General features: G+C 33.4%; 2 protein-coding genes across 7 annotated transcripts in view; both read left to right on the forward strand.

The window, feature by feature from the left end:
* LOC108974418 overlaps positions 1 to 10,684 on the forward strand; it is a 16,510-nt gene extending 5,826 nt beyond the window's left edge. For 2 of the 5 annotated variants that reach the window (XM_018942238.1, XM_018942239.1), the window contains 11 exons: positions 3,105 to 3,620; positions 4,194 to 4,310; positions 4,382 to 4,562; positions 4,622 to 4,873; positions 5,029 to 5,145; positions 5,209 to 5,340; positions 5,407 to 5,666; positions 5,734 to 5,878; positions 6,019 to 6,168; positions 6,425 to 6,602; positions 6,655 to 10,684. In XM_018942238.1, the coding sequence (XP_018797783.1) occupies positions 3,244 to 3,620; positions 4,194 to 4,310; positions 4,382 to 4,562; positions 4,622 to 4,873; positions 5,029 to 5,145; positions 5,209 to 5,340; positions 5,407 to 5,666; positions 5,734 to 5,878; positions 6,019 to 6,168; positions 6,425 to 6,602; positions 6,655 to 9,533 (4,788 nt within the window). In that variant the 5' untranslated portion in view covers positions 3,105 to 3,243 and the 3' untranslated portion in view covers positions 9,534 to 10,684. Of the gene's footprint in view, positions 1 to 3,087; positions 3,621 to 4,193; positions 4,311 to 4,381; positions 4,563 to 4,621; positions 4,874 to 5,028; positions 5,146 to 5,208; positions 5,341 to 5,406; positions 5,667 to 5,733; positions 5,879 to 6,018; positions 6,169 to 6,424; positions 6,603 to 6,654 lie in introns of all 5 variants that reach the window. The other 3 variants (XM_018942241.1, XM_018942240.1, XM_018942237.1) reach the window with 3 other exon arrangements.
* A 3,800-nt stretch (positions 10,685 to 14,484) lies between these two features.
* LOC108974440 (protein fem-1 homolog CG6966) overlaps positions 14,485 to 20,168 on the forward strand; it is an 11,890-nt gene continuing 6,206 nt past the window's right edge. The window contains exon 1 of one of the 2 annotated variants that reach the window (XM_018942273.1): positions 14,485 to 15,352. Coding sequence is in view for 1 of the 2 variants with exons in the window: in XM_018942272.1 (XP_018797817.1) it covers positions 15,293 to 15,352 (60 nt within the window). In the remaining variant the exon portion in view is untranslated. The remainder of the gene's footprint in view (positions 15,353 to 20,168) is intronic. The other variant, XM_018942272.1, reaches the window with a different exon arrangement.

Below are 20,168 nucleotides of genomic sequence, written 5' to 3' on the forward strand. Positions count from 1 at the left end.
TTATGGAGCCAAGAAATACGTGTACCAAGATTCATCATGATATCTCAATTTTTACTCAAGTTACAGCTTGCACGGGCGGACGCACAGACGGATAGACATCCGGATTTCAACTCTACTCATCACCCTGATCACTTTGGTATATATAACCCTATATCTGACTCTTTTAGTTTTAGGTCTTACAAACAACAGTTGTGTGAACAAAACTATAATACTCTCTTTAGCAACTTTGTTGCGAGAGTATAAAAATTAGAAACAGTTGAAACTATGTACATATATTCAATTGAATTAGATATTGTCGTCACCGCCGGTAATACAGTGGGACGGTATTATAGAATTCATGGTTGAAACTTCATTACTGTAATGCTAGATGGAGTTGAAGCAGGTAAATTTGAGGATTTTTTGACACACAATTTTTTTATCTTTCTTAAAAAATTTTTTTTTTAATATAAAGTTCCCTATTTTACTTCTAATATATTGAGGAGTATATGTACAAAGTTTCATGATGAACGGTTAAGTAGTTTTTGCGTGAAAGCGTAACAAACAAACTTACATTCGCATTTATAATATTAGTATGATGTATGTATGAAATTTGAAGTACTGAAGCGTAATCAATAAGACACTCAATTCCGAATTTTTTGATGATACGTTATTTTGCATTTCAATTGACTAATATTGTATATGCCAACTTGGAAATAAATTTTCTTTTGTTGACGTTAAGTGCTTTCTTGATATTTTGGTTTTCATTATGCAATCTGCTTTTAAGTTTCGGTTCATTGTCTTTTTGCAGTATCCAATCATAGTTATTTTTGCGGTAAGGAATTTGAGTTCATATCAGTAAACTCTTTTTATAAAATTTTATCATTTTAATGAAGATGAGGTTCTCTATAAATCACCTTAAAACCCTAAATTAATGAGCACAGAAGCATCCATAAACATGAACCTTTTAAGGGGTGACTCGTTTGATTAATGTTTGTCTCTTTCTTAGTCTAACACGCCCCAATGGGTTAAGGAATACATCAGCTCTAAATATTATATTCCTCCAGTCACGGTTGATATTTTTGCGCACCCAATGCAAGCTTTTTTCTTTTTGAAAGTAGGGGTTTGATTATAGTATTTGTTGCATTTGATGCCAGATCTCTGAAGTTTGTCCTGTATTTCTTTAGGTATCAACATGATGYGAGAATATAAAAATATGTTATAAAATTTTCTGATTTTGTTTCCCAAATAAACTAACAATCTTGTGACAATAAAATACGAATATCTGGCTCCAAGAATTTGCCAGCCCCTAATAATACATATGGTGTGAATCGCTTCTGTAATTGTTTATTCGAAAATAGTCAATAAATTGACRTTAAACCGTTTATAATGTTTTGTTATTAATTCTTATTACCACTGTATTGTAAGTTGTATTCAGTGTATACAATTTCTTTTCGAGAATTAAGGCCAACTGTTAAAGTATATTTGTAAATGCTTATTTTGCTAGTAAATTGAAGTTTTCATTCCATTATACTTTCAGTTTACATTTACAAATTTACTCACTTGGTGTGTATGCATGCAAGCAATCAAACTACATTAAAAAAGCAGCGAACATATTTATACATATATTTATACATTATATGTATAATATATTTAGCAAAATGTTAATCGTTAACACTTAATGCCGTCAATTCGAGTTGTTCAAGCGTTTTGTTCCATGCCAAAAATCACCTTAATATTTAAGTTTATTGACTTTATTGGTAGTTTCTTGAAAACTTCAAGCTATGTATACAGTAAGTATATTATTAACTAAAGTACTTACCCAATAAATATTTAGCTGAGCTATATTTACATTGAAGTGCCCCAACAGCATTAATTTAAGTTGGACATTCAGCATATTCATAAATGTTGTATAATTTTTCTCTAAAATAGTTACTTTTCAAACCTAATATAAATAGTAGATTATTAGTATTTATTATTCCATCTTCGTTTTTCCATTTTCCCATTTTCAATTAATAAAAGGTTACAAATTAGAACTGTAACAAGTAAGGATGGACTTAGTTCGGGTGTAACYGAACATTTTATAATCTTCCAACTTACAGGGATCAAAGCCRGCTAAATACTTTGAGGTGTTGGAAAAATTAAAAAATTTAGCGAAAGTTTWCAACTTGTTCTACGAAATCAGTATCATATCAACGTATTTTGAAGGTCATAGACTCCGTTATTTTATTTTCYGTTCTATATTATGCGAAAATCATTGAGAACAGAAAAAGAGTTGATTACATAAATTTTTGACATTGCCTAAATATACTTACCTTATTTTCAAGCAATTCCATGATTATGTATATATAAAGATATAAGGTGGAGTAAAGTCAGCCGGTTGTTTGAAAATGCAGAGTATCAGTTATATGGGGGCTAAGGCAAGTTATTTTTGCYCGATTTTATACTCTTTACTGTTATGAGGAAAATAAACACAATTTCATTATATTAACTGGTAAACTAGTCGGTATACATATGTATGTAAGTATGTGGTTTAAAGTTAACAAGATTTTCGAATTTCCCTACATTAGGTATATGGGGATAAAGGAAGGGAAGAAAAATTTATCCGATTCAACCCACTTTTGGAACACAGGAAAGGATTTTTTCTAAATTTCAATTATACATTCGGTCAAAAGTGAACTATACTTCTGGGGTTCACATATTCGGTATGGGCTGGAATTGTTTTGTCGATTTTGACAAATTGTGTTATTATAGTCCGATTTCACCCATTTTCGCACTGTAAGATAAGAACTTGGTTAAAATCAGTCGTGTGGGTCCCGAGCTATGTGGGCGGCGTTACGCCCATCTTCCTCCTTCGACACCTGCTCCTATAAAGCCCTCTCATACCATCACGGGGGTGTGGGCATGATGATATCTAGATTTTCGCTCAAGTTACTGTTTGCGAACAGACCGTTACTTGGAATTGAACTATTATATTCTGTAGCAACAATCGTCAAATGAAGAGTATATGTGAACCAACGAACTGAGTCTACATTATTCTGCTTCTTAAAAATTATGCTTATTAACTATTTTATAAACCAAAAATAAGAATTATACTTAATTATCTGTAAGGTATTTACGTTTTTTAGAATCTCAACCCGTTATATTGCAAATAAAGAAGAACTCGGAATATCTTTGGCAATTATTGGAATYAAGTATCTTTAGAATACATGCGCATGTATTTTACATGTTAAATTATTACTTCCCAAAAGCTACGAATGCTCTTCGATGATGTTACTGCCTTCGGGGCGATCAAACAGTGATAGAACAACATCTCCTAAATTGGTAGTGAAAAGCACAAATAAATTGGAAAATGTACAAACAACGGCTTCAATAATATCAAAAAATAATGGATCTGTGTCCACAGTGGGCACTAATTCTCTATCACCTGGTAATCAGAGTGAAAACGGAATTTGTTGTAGCGCTCATTCCATACTTACCTCAAAATTTCCAGCTTTGATTGGTACTACGACAGAAGACTATGCTATATTGAGTAATACAGAAAGTTGGAAAGAAATTGGGCAACAATTACAAGCACTACAAGAAAGTCTGAAGGATGAGTGGACTGTTCATATGAGTAAAGAGGGCCGGCTATATTATTGCAAGTAAGTAAGGAGGTGTGGTGTGCACCTTAATAATATTATATATAAACGAATTATCATAGTTAGCATAGTATTAAATATACATACATATGTATGCACTCGTTTTTAGAAGTAATGCATWAAATGATAGTGCACACATTATTAAAAGCAATTCACGAGAACATATCAGATGCAAGTTACCAGTTTTAGGGGTGATAGTTTTTAAATAGACGACTGCATTCATTTCATCAACAGACACATATTTTTCATAAATATAACTAAGTAACAATATCTTGTTGTAGGAGGTTAAAAGGGAAGTTATCCTAAACTTGTTCATTAATTTGCAATTAATCATAGAGGTTGTATCACAGCCATTAATAGTATATGCAAATTATTATTAGTTATGCTAATATGCACTAACTAATTTTATGAATGGGTGCACACGGATGAACTCATTTGAAGCAAAATGGATTGCTGCAGATATGATCATGATATCCAGTTGTTCACTTCATTAGCCTCGAATTTCTTTAACAAACCATTTACAATTGTTCACATTGTAGGAAATAATTAAATAAACTATAACCTTTTTCTTGTCAGCCATGTTGCTAAAATATCCAGTTGGTTGCCATCTAGCGAAGACTGGTGTAAATATGAAGAATTGCCTTACGGTTGGGAAAGAGCAATAGATTCAAAAGCAAGATCATATTACATAAAGTAAGAGTCGATATATAAATTACATATTATTATTGTCAATATACATATAAATTTTTTCCTATTTTATGCAGTCACATAAATAAAACAACAACATATGAGGCACCTGAAAATATACAATGTGATGGCAATTCACCCGAACCAAGAATGGTAACTCTTCAGCGCAGCCCTACCCTAGGCTTCGGTTTCGTTGCTGGCAGTGAAAGACCAGTTATAGTACGTTTCGTTACAGATGGTGGACCCAGTATGAATAAAGTAACGCATTTTATGTTATTTTTAAGAGTAAATAATTAAACTATATGAATTTAATTAAGCTTCAACCTGGTGACCAGATTCTCGCAGTAAACGGAGAAGATGTAAAAGAGGCTCCTCGTGATCATGTTATTCAATTGGTACGAGCTTGTGAAAACGAAGTAACAATAATGGTGTGTCAACCAAAGCATATCTTTGCACCCGGTCGTAAATCTACACTCCTCTCAGCGGGTAAACGAGCGAAATTACGGACGCGACCTAGTCGGGTTCGCTTTGCTGAAAGTGTTTGCGTAAATGGATCACCATTATTTCCGGTAAGATAGCAATAACACTAATGTGTAATGATGTATAGATACGATTTTCCTGAAACTTTTCCAAATTTTGTTCCCATTTTTTTATTATTTACAATCAGATTATAATTTTTTTTTTTTAGAAATTTATAAAACGTTTCATTTGGATTATTTAACAGGCATCGGCATTTTCATTGGGAGACATTTGTGTGCCGCCGATGGCAAATGTGCTCAAAGTATTCCTTGAAAATGGGCAAACAAAGTCATTCAAATACGATTCCTCCACCAGTGTGCAGGTAATGTTATACAGAATAATGATAGCATTTGTGATAAAATTAATCGAAATCGTTTATTGAAAGGATGTGGTCCGTTCACTTCTAGACAAGTTGTGTCTTTCTACAGGGGAAATTTTTAGCCTCGTATTGGAGCATGTGAAAAGTTTAAAACGGAATAAGCTCACATTACTAGATCCTGAGGAATCTTTGGCGAGAGTAATTTTTTTTCTTTCTCGTTAATTCCCTTGTAAAGTAAATTAATTATCTTATACAACATTGCAGATCGCTGCGCGTCCTGGTGCTCATAAACTGCGTTGTTTATTTCGWGTGACTTTCGTACCGAAATCCGCTGGCGATTTGGCTCAGAAAGATTTGAATGCTTTAGATTATTTATATATGCAATGCTGTAACGATGTGACACAAGAACGTTTTGCACCCGAACTCCAGCCAGAGGTAGCGTTAAGACTAGCAGCATTACATATGCATCAACATGCATTGGCCAATAACATTTCACCAACAAAATTAACAGTTAAAGCTGTTGAGTAAGTTACAAATAGGAATATTTGTTTTTAAAATACGAACGAATTTAAATATTGTATTTAATTATAGGCGAGAATTCGGTTTAGAAAGATTTGTACCGATATCTTTATTTGAGGGAATGAAACGAAAGGAACTTAGACGATTGATATCACACTTTCTAAAACAAAATGCAGAAATGACTGGTTCATCCGCTAAAGTTTTGACACAGTTACAGGTGAAAAATAATTTTACAACCATCCTTCCATCAATTTTTAATATACATACATATACTAAATTTAAAAGTACATCAAATAAATTATCTATATACTGCGTAACATTTATATTAATATACATTTATAAAATATACATTTTTAGGCAAAATTACACTATTTGGATATTATCTCAACTTTACCCAGTTATGGCGCTAAATGTTTCAGTACAAACCAAAGGGAAGGTGTTGAACGCGTTTTACTTATTAGCCCACGCTATGGCTTGAGTCAGATACCAAGTGTAAGAAATTCGGTGGTAGGTATTTGAGGATAATTTCTTCTTGTATAATTGAAAATGGACTTGTCAAACCAACAAAATTAATTTATTGCTAGCARTAGCTAATAATAGGTAATAAACATGATTTAACAATTCCTATTTTACTTTTTAATTCTTCATGGGCCAGAATATCACATTTTCTAAATACATATGGGATGAATTTTTGTATTTAGTACATACATATATTATAAAACGAACTTTAGCAATGGTGAGATTAATATTGTATTTTACACAGCCTCAACCTATATCAGCTATTGAAGACTTTAGTCATGTCGCCGTCAAACGGGAAGATGACGTATCTTGCAGTGTAACCATTTATATGCAAGGAGGCAAATCAGTAAAATTTTCAATGGAGGATCGTGATGCATGTGAATTCTCACTAGTTTTATCCGGTTATCATTGCTTATTAACAGGTATGATTTTCTTAAACACCAATTTATTTTATAAAATATATTTATTTATTAGGAAAAATACTTGCTGTGGAACGAGAACGAGATCAACACCATGATGACAATGCACCATCTTATTTAACCCAACACACCGTCATACCAGCTGCTTGGAGTTATTTATTGCCTTTTCACGATCGAACTCACGGCATAACATTCCTATTACTGCCCCCCTATCATCCACAGAAAGACAAAACTATATCAATTGAAAGCAAAAATGAAAAAAATTATATTTTAAGCGGATCCGAAAAGAGGTGTATGGATTTGAATTCTTCAAATAAGGCAGATAGTAACCACAACCCTAAGATTATACCTCTTGTTAACAATGGTTCTACAGGTCTAGATATTCACAGTGTTATGGCCACGGAGTTATTAGAGGAAGCAAAAGACTCCGGTATAAGCGACAGTAGCGGTGGTGATCGATCAATCACTATGGAAACAAATGCTTTTATAGAGGCTAAAAATGTTGAAGTACTACGACGTGTTCACGAAATGCAAAAAATGGTAGAAAACTCCGAACAATATTTAAATGAGCAGGGTGAGATGGTTCCTGAGTCTGATGAGCTCTCGTATGATACTAATATCCAATTTAATAGTACTTTAAATATATGGGCGATTGAATCTATAAACAAGGAACAAAATCTGAATAAAACAGGCAATTCGCAGGAGTTCGATAGTGACTGCGATAGTATGAATAGCAGTAAAATATCCTCAACGGAGGATACACCTCAACTAGCAGCTCTTAAGCATAGTGATTCCTTASTTCTTTTGGCAGAATCTATAAATCAAGATTTAAATGGTATAACACAGAGTTTGAATTCAATCGTAAGGAAACCGTCAGAACTGTCGATTGACATTTCAAATATTAGTACGACGTGTAGTCCGCGGCCAGATAGGAAATTTAACAACATCGGACAAATACTGACCAATCTTCAAACGAGCGCAGATTTTTCTCAAAGTGAAAGCGATTCTGAATCAGTTAATTCTCCAACGAGCTCCCCTGTAGCTCGCCGACCACTAATTCTATGTTCTAATGACAGAAGAAATTGCCATAAACAGAATTTGGCTTATCGAAGCAGCTTTGGTCTGCATAGTCCCGATGGCAATAGTTTTGCTTCAGATAATAAGGACTATAATTTAAAAGAATACTTGAAACAACTTAAAGAAATAAGCAATGTTCATGATGGAAGTCAGGATACCGATGTAGCTGCAAAAAAACTTTCTGAAATTTATGGTTTTGAAATTCATGGTGACACATTTATTGCAACAGATACTGATTTAATTGATTTGCGCTCTATACCACCTCCACGCACTCCTGACGAATTAGATGCAATATCTTTACTGAATGCTGCTCCACAAGGTTTCGGTGATGGGTCGAAGAATATTTTAAATACTAACTCTGAAAGTGATCTGGACACATTCCTAGCAAACATAATTGTGGCACCGCCAACACAAAGAACAACTCCAGCAAAAGAACTAACGCCAGAGGAAATAATGTCATTTATAATTCCTCCACCACCTGATCCAGAAGATAATAAAAATAATTCGAAGGAAAAAACAGAAAACCTATACAGCAATTCGATTTCTGAAAATTTGCTTCCAAACCGAAATCAATTAAACAAGTTAAGTAGATGTGAAGGGGAGCATGTGATCGAGTACTCCACAGTCGAACGCAAGGGAAAGTTCTCTTGCTGTCCAAAATCTTTAAAAGGTAATGCTGAAAATATTTCGGAATCAAATAAAATCGGTCTTAAGGTGCCACCACGTTCACAATCCATAGACAAACCAACACCTCCAGAGCGACCGCCTAAAAGTCTAGAGTTGATTCAACGTTATTCTCCAAAGAGACTAGCTGGCACAGCTGWTGACTTTCAAAACTACAATGAAAAAGCTAAAAAACAAGAACAAAAAGTCCACGAAGAGCGACCACCATTATTACCACCAAGAATTAAAAATTTCAACCGTTGTGAGGAAAATTCTTCCGCTCCTTCGGTGAGTGAAGCCCCACAAAAACCACCTTTGCCGCCAATAACCAACCGTTCCACTCAACGAAAAATATCAGTAAATGTGAACAATTTAAGCAGTGAAAATTTTTCACATGTTCCACCATTGGTGCCTTCATGCGTTTTCCCGGTATCTCATTCTAACCCCATCTCTAATTACTCTTGCAACAAACAAGATGAAAAACACCCTATTACAGCTACATCAAATGAGAATCATCTATTGAAAAATTATTACCCCCAGACTTATATTAAGAACTCAACAATCGATAAATTTCTTCCTATTTCTTCATTCAGTTCTCCCCAAATGTCACAAAAAATTGAAAGTCCTGGTTCAGTGTCCATACCTCTAAAATCTGTTATATCACAAAAATTTGGGGAAAAGTATATTATAAAGAATGGGCATGTTATTGACAGCGAAGCACTGTTGACCAAAACGGACATAGCAATGGCAGGACTTTTGGTGAAACTTGATCAGGTAGCCGCCAAGTGTTCAGCAGCGCAACTCGCAGGCGGGGGTTCTAACATTGACGAGGATAAATTTCAGCGTGCTCGGAATGAACTGACTGAACAAACATTGATGCTAGTGACTGCGTCTAAATTTTTAGTAGTAGCAATGTCGGATATGACTTTATCGACTCTGCCAGAGCATCTCACTTCTTGTCTCACAGCGATTCGRCGTATTACTGAACTCACACAAGATATGACTCTCCATACATCGTCACCATTACAAACTCGAAACATTGTGCTTAAAGTTCATGATGTGGGATCCAGTTTCAGGGAATTAGTAGGGGTGCAAATTGGTCCATTGGGTGCTGGACAACTTGCGCTACAAGCTGAATGTTTAGCCAATGTGTTAGCAACTTTACTTCGAAGTTTACGGGTATTCTCGCCATGAACAGAATTCTCGAGAATGTGTTTGTTGTGCAACTTTTTTGTGAAATTATTTATGCATATATGAAATATTTATATTCAATGTATCCAAATATTATAATATATAATATTATGCATGTCAAAGATATAAACTTAATCGCAGTTCATGATAATATACATATTAGTAAATACAATTAATTTACTAAGGGAGTCAAATTCCTTTTCACAAGCAATGTCTTTCAGAAATAAGTAATACATTGTGATCTAATGAAATAATTTTCATACACATACATACATAATAATATATACGGTATATGCATGTATCAATTTACAAAAGTTGCAAGTATTAAAAAATTCATATAACTTATACATATCTATAATATTTATATTACCGGACTTACTAAACTCAAACGATATCTGCATACATGTCAACTATATTTAAATTTATTAAATTATGTATGTAAAACATATGCATATACCATTATATTCTAATTTCACTTTTTTTTTCAAAATATTCATGATTTTAAATTACATTATGCGTCTACAGTACGTCATAATTTTTGGAATGACATAAATGATATTCGCGTATCGTCTCATAAGCATTAAAGCAGTTACGTTCAAAATTTTAAACAAACGACTTCTATTAAGGAATACGTACGCACTCTCTACCAACGTTTCCCGATAAATGCATGTTATTTTAAATAATAACTTTACATATTAATACCGTTAAAACCCTTTATTAACGGAAAATGAATACTGGCTTAGGCTTTTGAGATATTTTTATATGCAGTTCCAACTTTTTCGGGTACTAAATTGTTTTAAATTGATTTAAATAAAATATTTGCGAGAATCTTTGAATTTTAGAGATGTCTTCCACAAACTTAATATGAACTAATATCGGCATCAGCATACTTCTAGATCTATGGTACATATGTATGTATGTACTATTACATATCAATACAGTGAAATACCGCATAACCGTTCACCCACCGTCGCACTGATTTTGTCCGGCTAAGGGAGCTACATATTTCTATTGAACTAATAAATGAGAGACAATGTCAGCCAGGAGTCAATGAATGACAGTTACCCTATTAGACGGCACCAGAATAAGATAATTTGTTCACTGTGATCGTTTTACGTATTGTTCATAAAAACTATCAAAACACTAAACATTCATAAGAATTTAAAAGAGCGGCAAATCGTACACAATTTTCTTTAAACGAAATACTACCAAAATAGTGACCGTGTCCGATCATTGGAAAGTTCTCATGTCCGGTTGTAGGAATTGGTTTTGTTTGAAAATATTAATGAAAGAAGAATTTCACTGTATATCATTTTGAATTTTGCGAATATACATTTTTATTCTCCAAAGCTTAAAAAATGTGGTTTCTCAATTCTTATTATACCAAAGAATTTTATGAAAGATTTTTAATGCTTCGGTCAATCAGTAGTACAAACTTTAATGGGTTTATAACATAAGCGCACATTCCAACAAAATTAAAAGGYAAATGCTTCAGAATTCATATGTGGGTGTATTTGTTTGTATTGTAAATATATACATACGTATCTACATCCATGTGCTTTATCTTTAATTCTACATTTATGTGTATAAACAAATTATACCATAAGCAATTATATGGATATTTCAATCGCATTAAGGTTTAATACAGAAGATTCTAGCTAAAATATTCATGACCAAACAATAATAAAAAAAAAAGTAATAACTTGTGATATCTAATTTTTGTGAATTTATTAGGATTTGTGATCTAAATTCATAATAATTAAGAGTTTAAACGGTTAGGTGTACGTTGGATTTATCCTTAAGTAAGACCATTTTATGTACATGCATACCTACAAACGTATTTACATATAAGAATATGTATGTGACATACTAATATATTATATATGTAAACGAAAACATATAAAATAAGATAGTTTTTTTTTTGATATAAGTTTGTTGATTCGTTTTAGATAATACCTAAAAATATTAGTTTTTAATGAGAAATTATAGCTGCAGAATTAAATTATTAAAAATATTACACATACATATGGATTGTTAATTAAACTATTATTGTACTCCCTATTATGATTAAACTATTTCGTGCGAGCTTATTAACGATATTGTGGGAATGAGTTGGCGTTAAACGCAATTCACTTAAATAATTTTACACACCAACATATAATATGGTGTTGTATTTACTATATATAATAATAAACTTAACAACTGTATTTAAAATGCATACAAATTTATTGTCATATGGATGTACAGATATAAAGCAGGTACATCAATTCACATGTGGTAAGAAGACTTGTAAAAACAATAAAAATTTATACACGTTACAAGTGTCGGAAATTAAGAAATGTATATTGACGGGTAAGTAAAAAAATTAATTTGCAAGTGATGGTGAAATTTCTTTCAAATATACATATGTATGTATATAATTTTATTTTATAACCCATTACCTTTTTGAAATTGTTGTTTCCAAATTATTTTATAGGCCTAAAATATGTCATACAAAAATAAGTAGGCATGGTTTAGTCCGATTTTGCCCATTTCTACACTGTAACTTAGGACAGTTTAGAATAATGTTACCTGCAGAATTTGATTGAAATATGTGGTGTAGGTCTCAAGATATAATAGGTGTTTTTATCTAAAGCTGGGCTGTTAATAACTCAAGATTTCTTTAAAATCTTGCCACTGGTAAGGGAAGTTAAAGACCTTTCATTGAGTGGCAATTTTTCGTTCTGATATTATTATTAATTTGCTTGTCTTTTTATACAATTATTAAATCTAATTTATCTAATTAAATGTACGTGCATGTGTATATGTATGTTTGTATGTAAGTTGTCACTCGACATGGTGTAGCTTAAGTAGTTTAGGAGATACATATGTATGTATGTGCATTAAATAGGTTTATATGGGGCTCCGTCTACTTTTTAAATATTTTCAAACCATATATGCCACTCATCTTCTTCACCAATTTATAACTTCGTATCTTAATTTAGAACCTAGTTATAGTACTTTATAGATTTTCCATTAATGGCGCTTTGTGGACGTAACCATGGTCCGATTTCGCCCATCTGTGCCTCCTAGAGTGCCAAGGAAGATATGCACCTAACTTCATCGAGATATCTCAATTTTTTCTCAAGTTGCCGCTTGTGTGGTCTCACAGATTTCAACTCGTCTCGGCATCATGATCATTTAAGTATACTTACTATACATACATCATCAAAAGTGGGGTCTCTCATCCGAGGCAGTTGTTGCGTTGTCATTGGGGTGTTTTTTTTACGTGGCGGGTCCCAAACCCAGCGCACAACCCTATGCAGGGAATGTTTCGCCTTCTCACTTTAGCTCACCTTCAAACGGATGTTCTTAGGCTACCCAGAGGATACTTGGTCAAGGACCGGAAGTCGTGAGCTGCTTGAGTCATATGTAAAAGAATCGTTTCTGGCCACTCCCAAGTGAATGGCGATCAGAAAACTTTCCCCACTTGCGTGAACTTCTACACATGACTCCATCCTCCTGTATATGTGACTCTATATCTATCTCGCATAATGTTTGGTGATACAAACACAAATCGCCATCAAGTGTGCAGACTCATTGTAATCAGAAATACAGAAGGAAGTAYTACGAATTACGCCGTTCCCACGACAGTCGGGTGTAATAAACCGGAACGGACCCGAATTTTTATCCGGTCAAGGACTGTCATCTCGGCACAATTCTGCTGTTACAACAACAACAAAAAGGAAGTATTACGTACCTTAGAACGTAGCGTGCATCTACAACGATTCGAAATGTTCTCCACAATTAATATCTCTGGTTGCCAGACAATACGTGACTGAACCTTACTCGTTTTGGGATAACGTGCTATAGACTGATGAGTTAAATTTTTTTTATCCTACAGTGGACAAAAGCTTTATTTAAAAATTTTAAAAGAAAACTTCGTAGAGAGCGCAGAGTATTAGAGTGAAAAAACTTTCTATTTCGACAGAACAATGATCCTACGCACATCTCATATATCGTTATGAAGCGGTTCTTATACAATACTAAGAATTTAAATACGCCTTCCTCATCTCCGGATATAAATCCAAGGCCCATATAACATCCATGGCGACCCTTAATCAAGCTATAATGSGAGAATATCGCCAAAAAGACGCTGAAGTGTTAGTTTGAAGCATGTGTCGACATCATCAAGCAATTATTGTTGCAATAAGAGGACCAACGCAATACCAATTAAAAAGAAATTCAAAAATGTATGTCAATATGTACATAAATATATACACACATATGTGCATATTTAACTTTTGTCAGCAGTTGCCCAAAAGAAGAACTATTTTTTAATAACGAGATCCAGAATAATAATAATAACTTCCAATATTGTTATGAGAAACGATATCTGATAAGTTATAATAAAAATTCGTCAACTTTTATTCGACTCCTTGACGAATTATAATCATGTCAGAATTAATAGAAAATCATGGTTTTAGTGTTAGCGAAATATCCTTGTGTCAGCATTTTTACTTATATGAATCATTGTATAAAGCTAGGTAAGGTTATACCAGAGAACTTCAACAATGCTGATATCATAAATGTATATACATAAACCCATATATCTATGGTGGTATATATGGTGTAATAACACACATATTTAATTTAAAATCAGGTCTTCTGAAGGTGCCATCTGCCTTTAATTTATACAGATATTTTAATTGTATATTGGCCAATAAAAATGACGAAATATTTTTCTCTTTCGGTAAATACATACGCAATTTTCAAAAGAAAAAAGGTAATCGTTCCAAATGTTCGACTAAAGGTGATAGTACTATAAGCAGATCTGTTTTAGTATGCTTCTGAATATTCCTAAACTTAAAATATGGCAAGGCAACGTAATCTTCGAAAAAGTCATCATAATACCTGATGATGCCATATTATATGAAATATGAATTATACTAAACTATTGAAACGGCAGCCCAGTCCGGAAGCAAAATATAGTTGAGTTTTGCTGTACGACGAGTTCGAAAGTGTTCTTTAGTGTTGTTGATGTTGAGTTAAAAAAAAGCAGAAAAAATATATCTCGAACTATTTTTTGGCTTGTAAACGAGTACAACTACAATACTAAATATTTTATTGTATGTTGTCCCCAATTTCATCGAGTTTTCTTGGCCACGCATTATTTATTAATTATTACAATGAATTTGGTATCCAGTAAGGTTGTGTGTTGTTGATGTTGTGCCTAGTTCACCCGTGGAATTTTTTTTGCGAATTTCGCTTTGGTATTCATTCGTTAAAGCATGCTGAAGAGAACCAACCTAATGTATCAAMCGAATTTTTAGTGTCACTTATTCTATTTCTGGCTAAGTTTTTCTTTCGAGAACAAAGAAGCAAATTTTAACGCAAAGTGCAGAAAAAATATAACAAGAAAGAAAGAAGTAAAAATCGGTGAATAAGCCAAACACAAAAAGTGCTAAAGAAAGAACTGTCTTCCTGTTTGTGTGACTTACGGGTTGTTTTTCTGTTTGGCTGTGAGCGAAATATAAACTTCAGCGTGTCAGCAAATCCGACGACAGAAAAATCTGCAGATATTCGCMAGCTTTGGAAGAATCAAGAAAGATAAATGTAATTGCAGAGCAAGCTTAATTTTTAAAATTGCTTTGAAAGTTTAATATATCTTTCAAACATAAAGTCTATCAACATCAAAAAAAAAAAAAACCATAAAGATATTAAAAAAAAGTGATATTGGCTTGCAAGACAAAAGAATTTTATGTCGGAATTCAGCCTTGGCTATGGATTGTAAATTTGTTGTATATAATGCGGCTCGAGATAACAACTTATCGCAGTTGAAGGTAAGTCAATGCCAGCTATTAATTTTATATATTTATAAATAACTCATCAAACTTTTTGTCACGTACTTGGGACTAAAAACATCTCTTGATTCTTCTTTTAAGTTTCTCTCTTTTAACATATATGGTTCCTAGCAATATTTTAAAATAGCAATGGTAAACTGCTGACAGCATGATTATGTTTAGTTGATAATCTCAGTCAGTTCCATCGTTGATTCTTCTCCTGGCTCCGAATCATGTAATGGGGCAAAGCCCTTGGCYGGATAAAAATCCGGTTCAGGGTATGTGGCGGTTAAACTCACAAAACGTGTTGAACTATATTCGTGTTCAAAGTCTGGGCGACGAAAAACAATCCTTACGATTTCTATCCTAAATAAACCAGAATTGACAAACATTATATCCCGATAAATGTTTTTCTTCCGGCCATTTAAAATGTTTGATAAGGTTTCAGTTTTTTTATATTTCTCGGTTGCGTTTGCTATGTGAATTACTTTTTACTATGCATACATATACATATGTATGTTCATCACTAGATAATTTAATGGTTTATAGACTTATAAATTTCATGTTGAAAGTTTGTTTTTTTTTTTTACAAACAAATAACGTATCCTCGGTTCTCTACGTGACAAATGTAAATTGAACTAAGCAGCGAAGTTAGTTCTTGTTATCTGTGCTTATGTGCGATGAAGTACATGCATTCGGTTGATTATATTCCGTGAGAATATGAAACAATGAACGGAGTAGAAAGTCTAGAAGAGACTGTTACGGAGAAAAACAAGAAAAATTCATTCTGTCTCCATTTCACTCCAGAGTCCAATCTATGGTCATTAGGATGAGCTACACCCCCAATATATCGTTATTGCCACTTTTGTAAGTATGTGACGTTTTATCAAGAATGTGATGTTTATTCAAGACAATACACCGTCAAAAATCAGTTAAAATTTAAAATTTACATATATTTTTGTTGATTAATTAATTTTTTACTTATTTATTTTTTTTAGCAACTAATGTACCAACAATTTATTTTGAATAAATTCAGGTCTTTATTATAAAAAACAGCTCTTTGCTTTCTTCTTGTTTGTACAACCACTTTTTAAAACAAAGCTGAACAAGTATACAAATATTTTTAATATGAAACTAACTTCGGTTTATTGGTAAAACCAGTTTTTAGAAGGACAAGGAAACTGGTGATTATTGGAACATTTGTAAACAAATAGAAACAAAATAGTTAATCTGATCGTTTAACTTTGTTGTCAAATAATCGATATGTAATATGATACGTAAATATCTGATAGTATTATTAATAAGTAAAAATGTTTTAACATCTTCGTTAGTTTTTCCGTAACTGATTTTTTTAAAAGAGATTCTGTGTGTGTTTCCATTTGCAAAAGGTCAGCATGTGATTCGTATCTAGTTTACTTTGACTCAATTCTTCATGAATATAGATGCATACATGAATAAATGTGTGTTTTTGTGAAGTACGTGAATGAGGAAGGACAAATAATTGTTCAAAAAACAACAACTACCATCAACTTGAATATTGAACGAATCTACCATTGAAAGCAATGAACTCATGGTCAATAACTTTAGATGTTAAAAATTTGTGTTTCGTTTCACCTCTTTCATTTCGTCATCGTTTTATTTTATTTTAATATTTAACGGTCGGAGTTTATATTATGATCCTCAAAATGTAAGTAAAAATATATTTAGTTTTTTAAGAAATCTTTTAGCAGTCGGGATAAATTAAAAATGTTAAAAATTGTGTTAAAAATTTGTGTTTCGTTTCACCTCTTTCATTTTGTCATCGTTTTATTTTATTTTAATATTGAAAGTCGGGATATATTCTTTACTTTTCACCAACTTGCCACTCTTAATTTTTTATTATAGCGCGGCATTCAATAATACTACTTCTGTTTTATATGATAAATTTTAGTTATGTGATTAAATGAAAACCAAAAAAATTTTGTGATTTCAATATACGTAAGTAAATCAAAATATGTGATGGTAAGAATTGCAAGTAAAGAAGAAATAAGTTCGGGTGCAAACGAAYATTTTATATTCTTGCAACTTGCAAGAATCAAAGGCAGGGAAATACCTTAAGCTGCAAAAAGTATCCAGAGAATTGGAATATATGTACATGTATATAAGTCATAACGCTGCAACGCTTCAACCCTCTTCCCTACTAAAYTCACCATCTTTACGAATTGAACACTAAACTTTAACATTTTAGTGAATGATGCTTAAACCCCTACGATTTTAGGTATGACATTAGACAGCCTGCTCCTTTACTTCTCATACGACCGCGTTGTGCCGGCAGCACATGGGGAWAAGACAMAGAAGCCTTGTTTGAAAAATACAGAATGACGCACTAATGTGGAACGGACTCTAACGGTAGGTCTCTTGATGTCTCCGATCGAATAGCTACACAGTGAGGCCCGTATGCCSCCAGTTAAGGAACACAATGAACTCCTCTCCAAGTAATTTCTGCTTGAGCGTTTTGAAACCTAGTGCCGAATCTCCAAATTGACAYCATTTATTCAGAGATTACGGGTATCGGTATGGAGTAAGGTGTCGCGCTCTTCAGATAAAACAGCTCCTTCGGCTGGGCAATGGGGGTTCCGTAAGCATTAAGCTTTGTTAAAGTTAACGAAGGTGCGATTGTGTACAGAAATGAAGTCGGGTAGTTTCGCGAGCTATTAAAGGTGCCCATATTGCTGATGGGGGCTTCGTCGTTCATTGTGGACAGTGTCGCACAGTGCTGAGCGGCTGATAGATCGAATTGATTTCTTGGACCGCAGCAATGTTCCCGACTCGTGAATGTTTCTAGGAGGAGCTCTAATAATGGCACAAGATCACAGATTTAAACAGGATTAAATCGCTGGAATTACGGCCTGGATGGATAAATCCCGGTAGCGYAGAACCGGCTGTTGTTGTCATTGCATATTGGAACTCATCTAMAGCAAATCAATTTCAGTGTGATATGTATCAGTAGTCAAAAATCGCTTTTATTCGATAAAAAAAGCTAATATAACTTATAGCTCTTTATGTATGTAATTTGTTTTTATAACAAATAAATCCATTTTTACTCCTCGGTGTAAACTTAGTAATTGAGAAAGCSTTGTTAAAGAATATTAGACATTCACAATTTATGATCAATGATTTATCAAAGAACACATCCCTTGATCCTTTTCTTCATATTTTTAATTATATCACATTTCCTTCTTTTGTATACAAATTTATCTTTTTAGAATTTGAAAGTAAATAACGCGAAATTGACAGCAATTTTACTTGGAAGCAGTAAGCAAAAGAAGTTATGCAGCAGATGTTGGTGTAATCAGTATTKGATTTATACTTACTATTTCTGAATATTTTTTTGTGTTTAAAATTAAATTTTTAAGAATTAGAGAACTGTTGACAGGAATAGGAATTCGACTATTTTTAGATGAGATGAAAGATGATTTAAAATTAAATTTTTAAGAATTAGAGAACTGTTGACAGGAATAGGAATTCGACTATTTTTAGATGAGATGATGTAAAATTATTCCACTATTTTCATTGGCGCTTGATGTATATGTACATTACGACAAAAATTGTAGTTTAAATTTCCCGGCTAAATAATATTAAAAAAATGWATTTTTCTAAGTTAGTAGGGCTGTCAAATAGTTTTTGTAAATATGTACATCTTAGGTTTTTATCTATTCACTATAGCTGACAGTTGCATGAAATGAAAAATGGCCTAAACTTTGAAGGTAATCCAATGAGGATGGTTTGTAAAAAAAAATTTGAAAAAATTCATTTTGTGCATTGCGCAGTTCATTTGGAGAAGACCCAAGGGTGTATTTCAACGCAGAGAATTCAGTTCAGCYAGCGGAAACACCGCCAACAACAAAATTGCATTGACGAGTTTTTTCTCAACTTGCGTCAGTGATCCGAGAACATTGCTTTGTTCGGAAATGCCTTGATATTATACACGGAACGCATCGTCGAAGAAACGTAGAAAGCAAGACCAAGCAGTAGATGGACATCGAGGTGTGTTCTCAACTAATGCATTAGGACTGATTTCGCACACTTTCCGCGATGATCATTTCGACACATAAGCCCTCAAATCCGCGTCAATTACGAAACAAAATGGCATTGCTGAAAACATTTTACATCGTTTACGAAAAGGATTGGAAATGGGTCCTTGAGTGCAACCGCAATTTTAGCTGCCAAAAATACCGATGTTAATGACTTAAACGGGAAGATTCAAAGTCAAATTCCGAGAGGTTTGCGCTCGTTCAAATCGATCGATCGTTTTGATAATGAAGACGAAGCCGTGAATTAACCCGTGAAATTTCTAAATTCTTTTGGGAGGCTTGGTATGCCGGCGCATCATTTGTGTCTAAAAGTCAGATCTGTCATTAAAATTTTCGCAATCTTCATGCGCTGAAACCGGGAAGGAATGCTTGATTCTACGAATTCCAACGATTTGCCATTTCAGTTCAAACGTATGCAGTTTCCATTTCATGTTTTTCACACGGCCAGATATTCGTGGAGAGTTGGAAAGCCATCTTCTTTGTATTAGGTTGTCAAAAAAGTCTTGCGGTATTTTCGCTAGTTTGCGCTGAGAGCGCGTTGTTCTAGTTTTATTCGCCGCATCGGGTCATGCTATACCTTTTTGGAAAGCTCATTTCACGCACTAACACGTGTTTGATTGATTGAGTTATAGCGTCGCAAACATGGAGCAAAATAAAGAGAAAATGCGGTATATTTTACAGTACTACTACGATAAAGGCAAAAATGCATCTCAAGCCGCCAATAAAATTTGTGCAGTTTATGG

Source organism: Bactrocera latifrons, unplaced genomic scaffold (genome assembly GCF_001853355.1).
Source record: "Bactrocera latifrons isolate USDA-ARS-PBARC rearing strain unplaced genomic scaffold, ASM185335v1 scaffold_55, whole genome shotgun sequence".
Lineage (NCBI taxonomy): Eukaryota > Metazoa > Arthropoda > Insecta > Diptera > Tephritidae > Bactrocera > Bactrocera latifrons.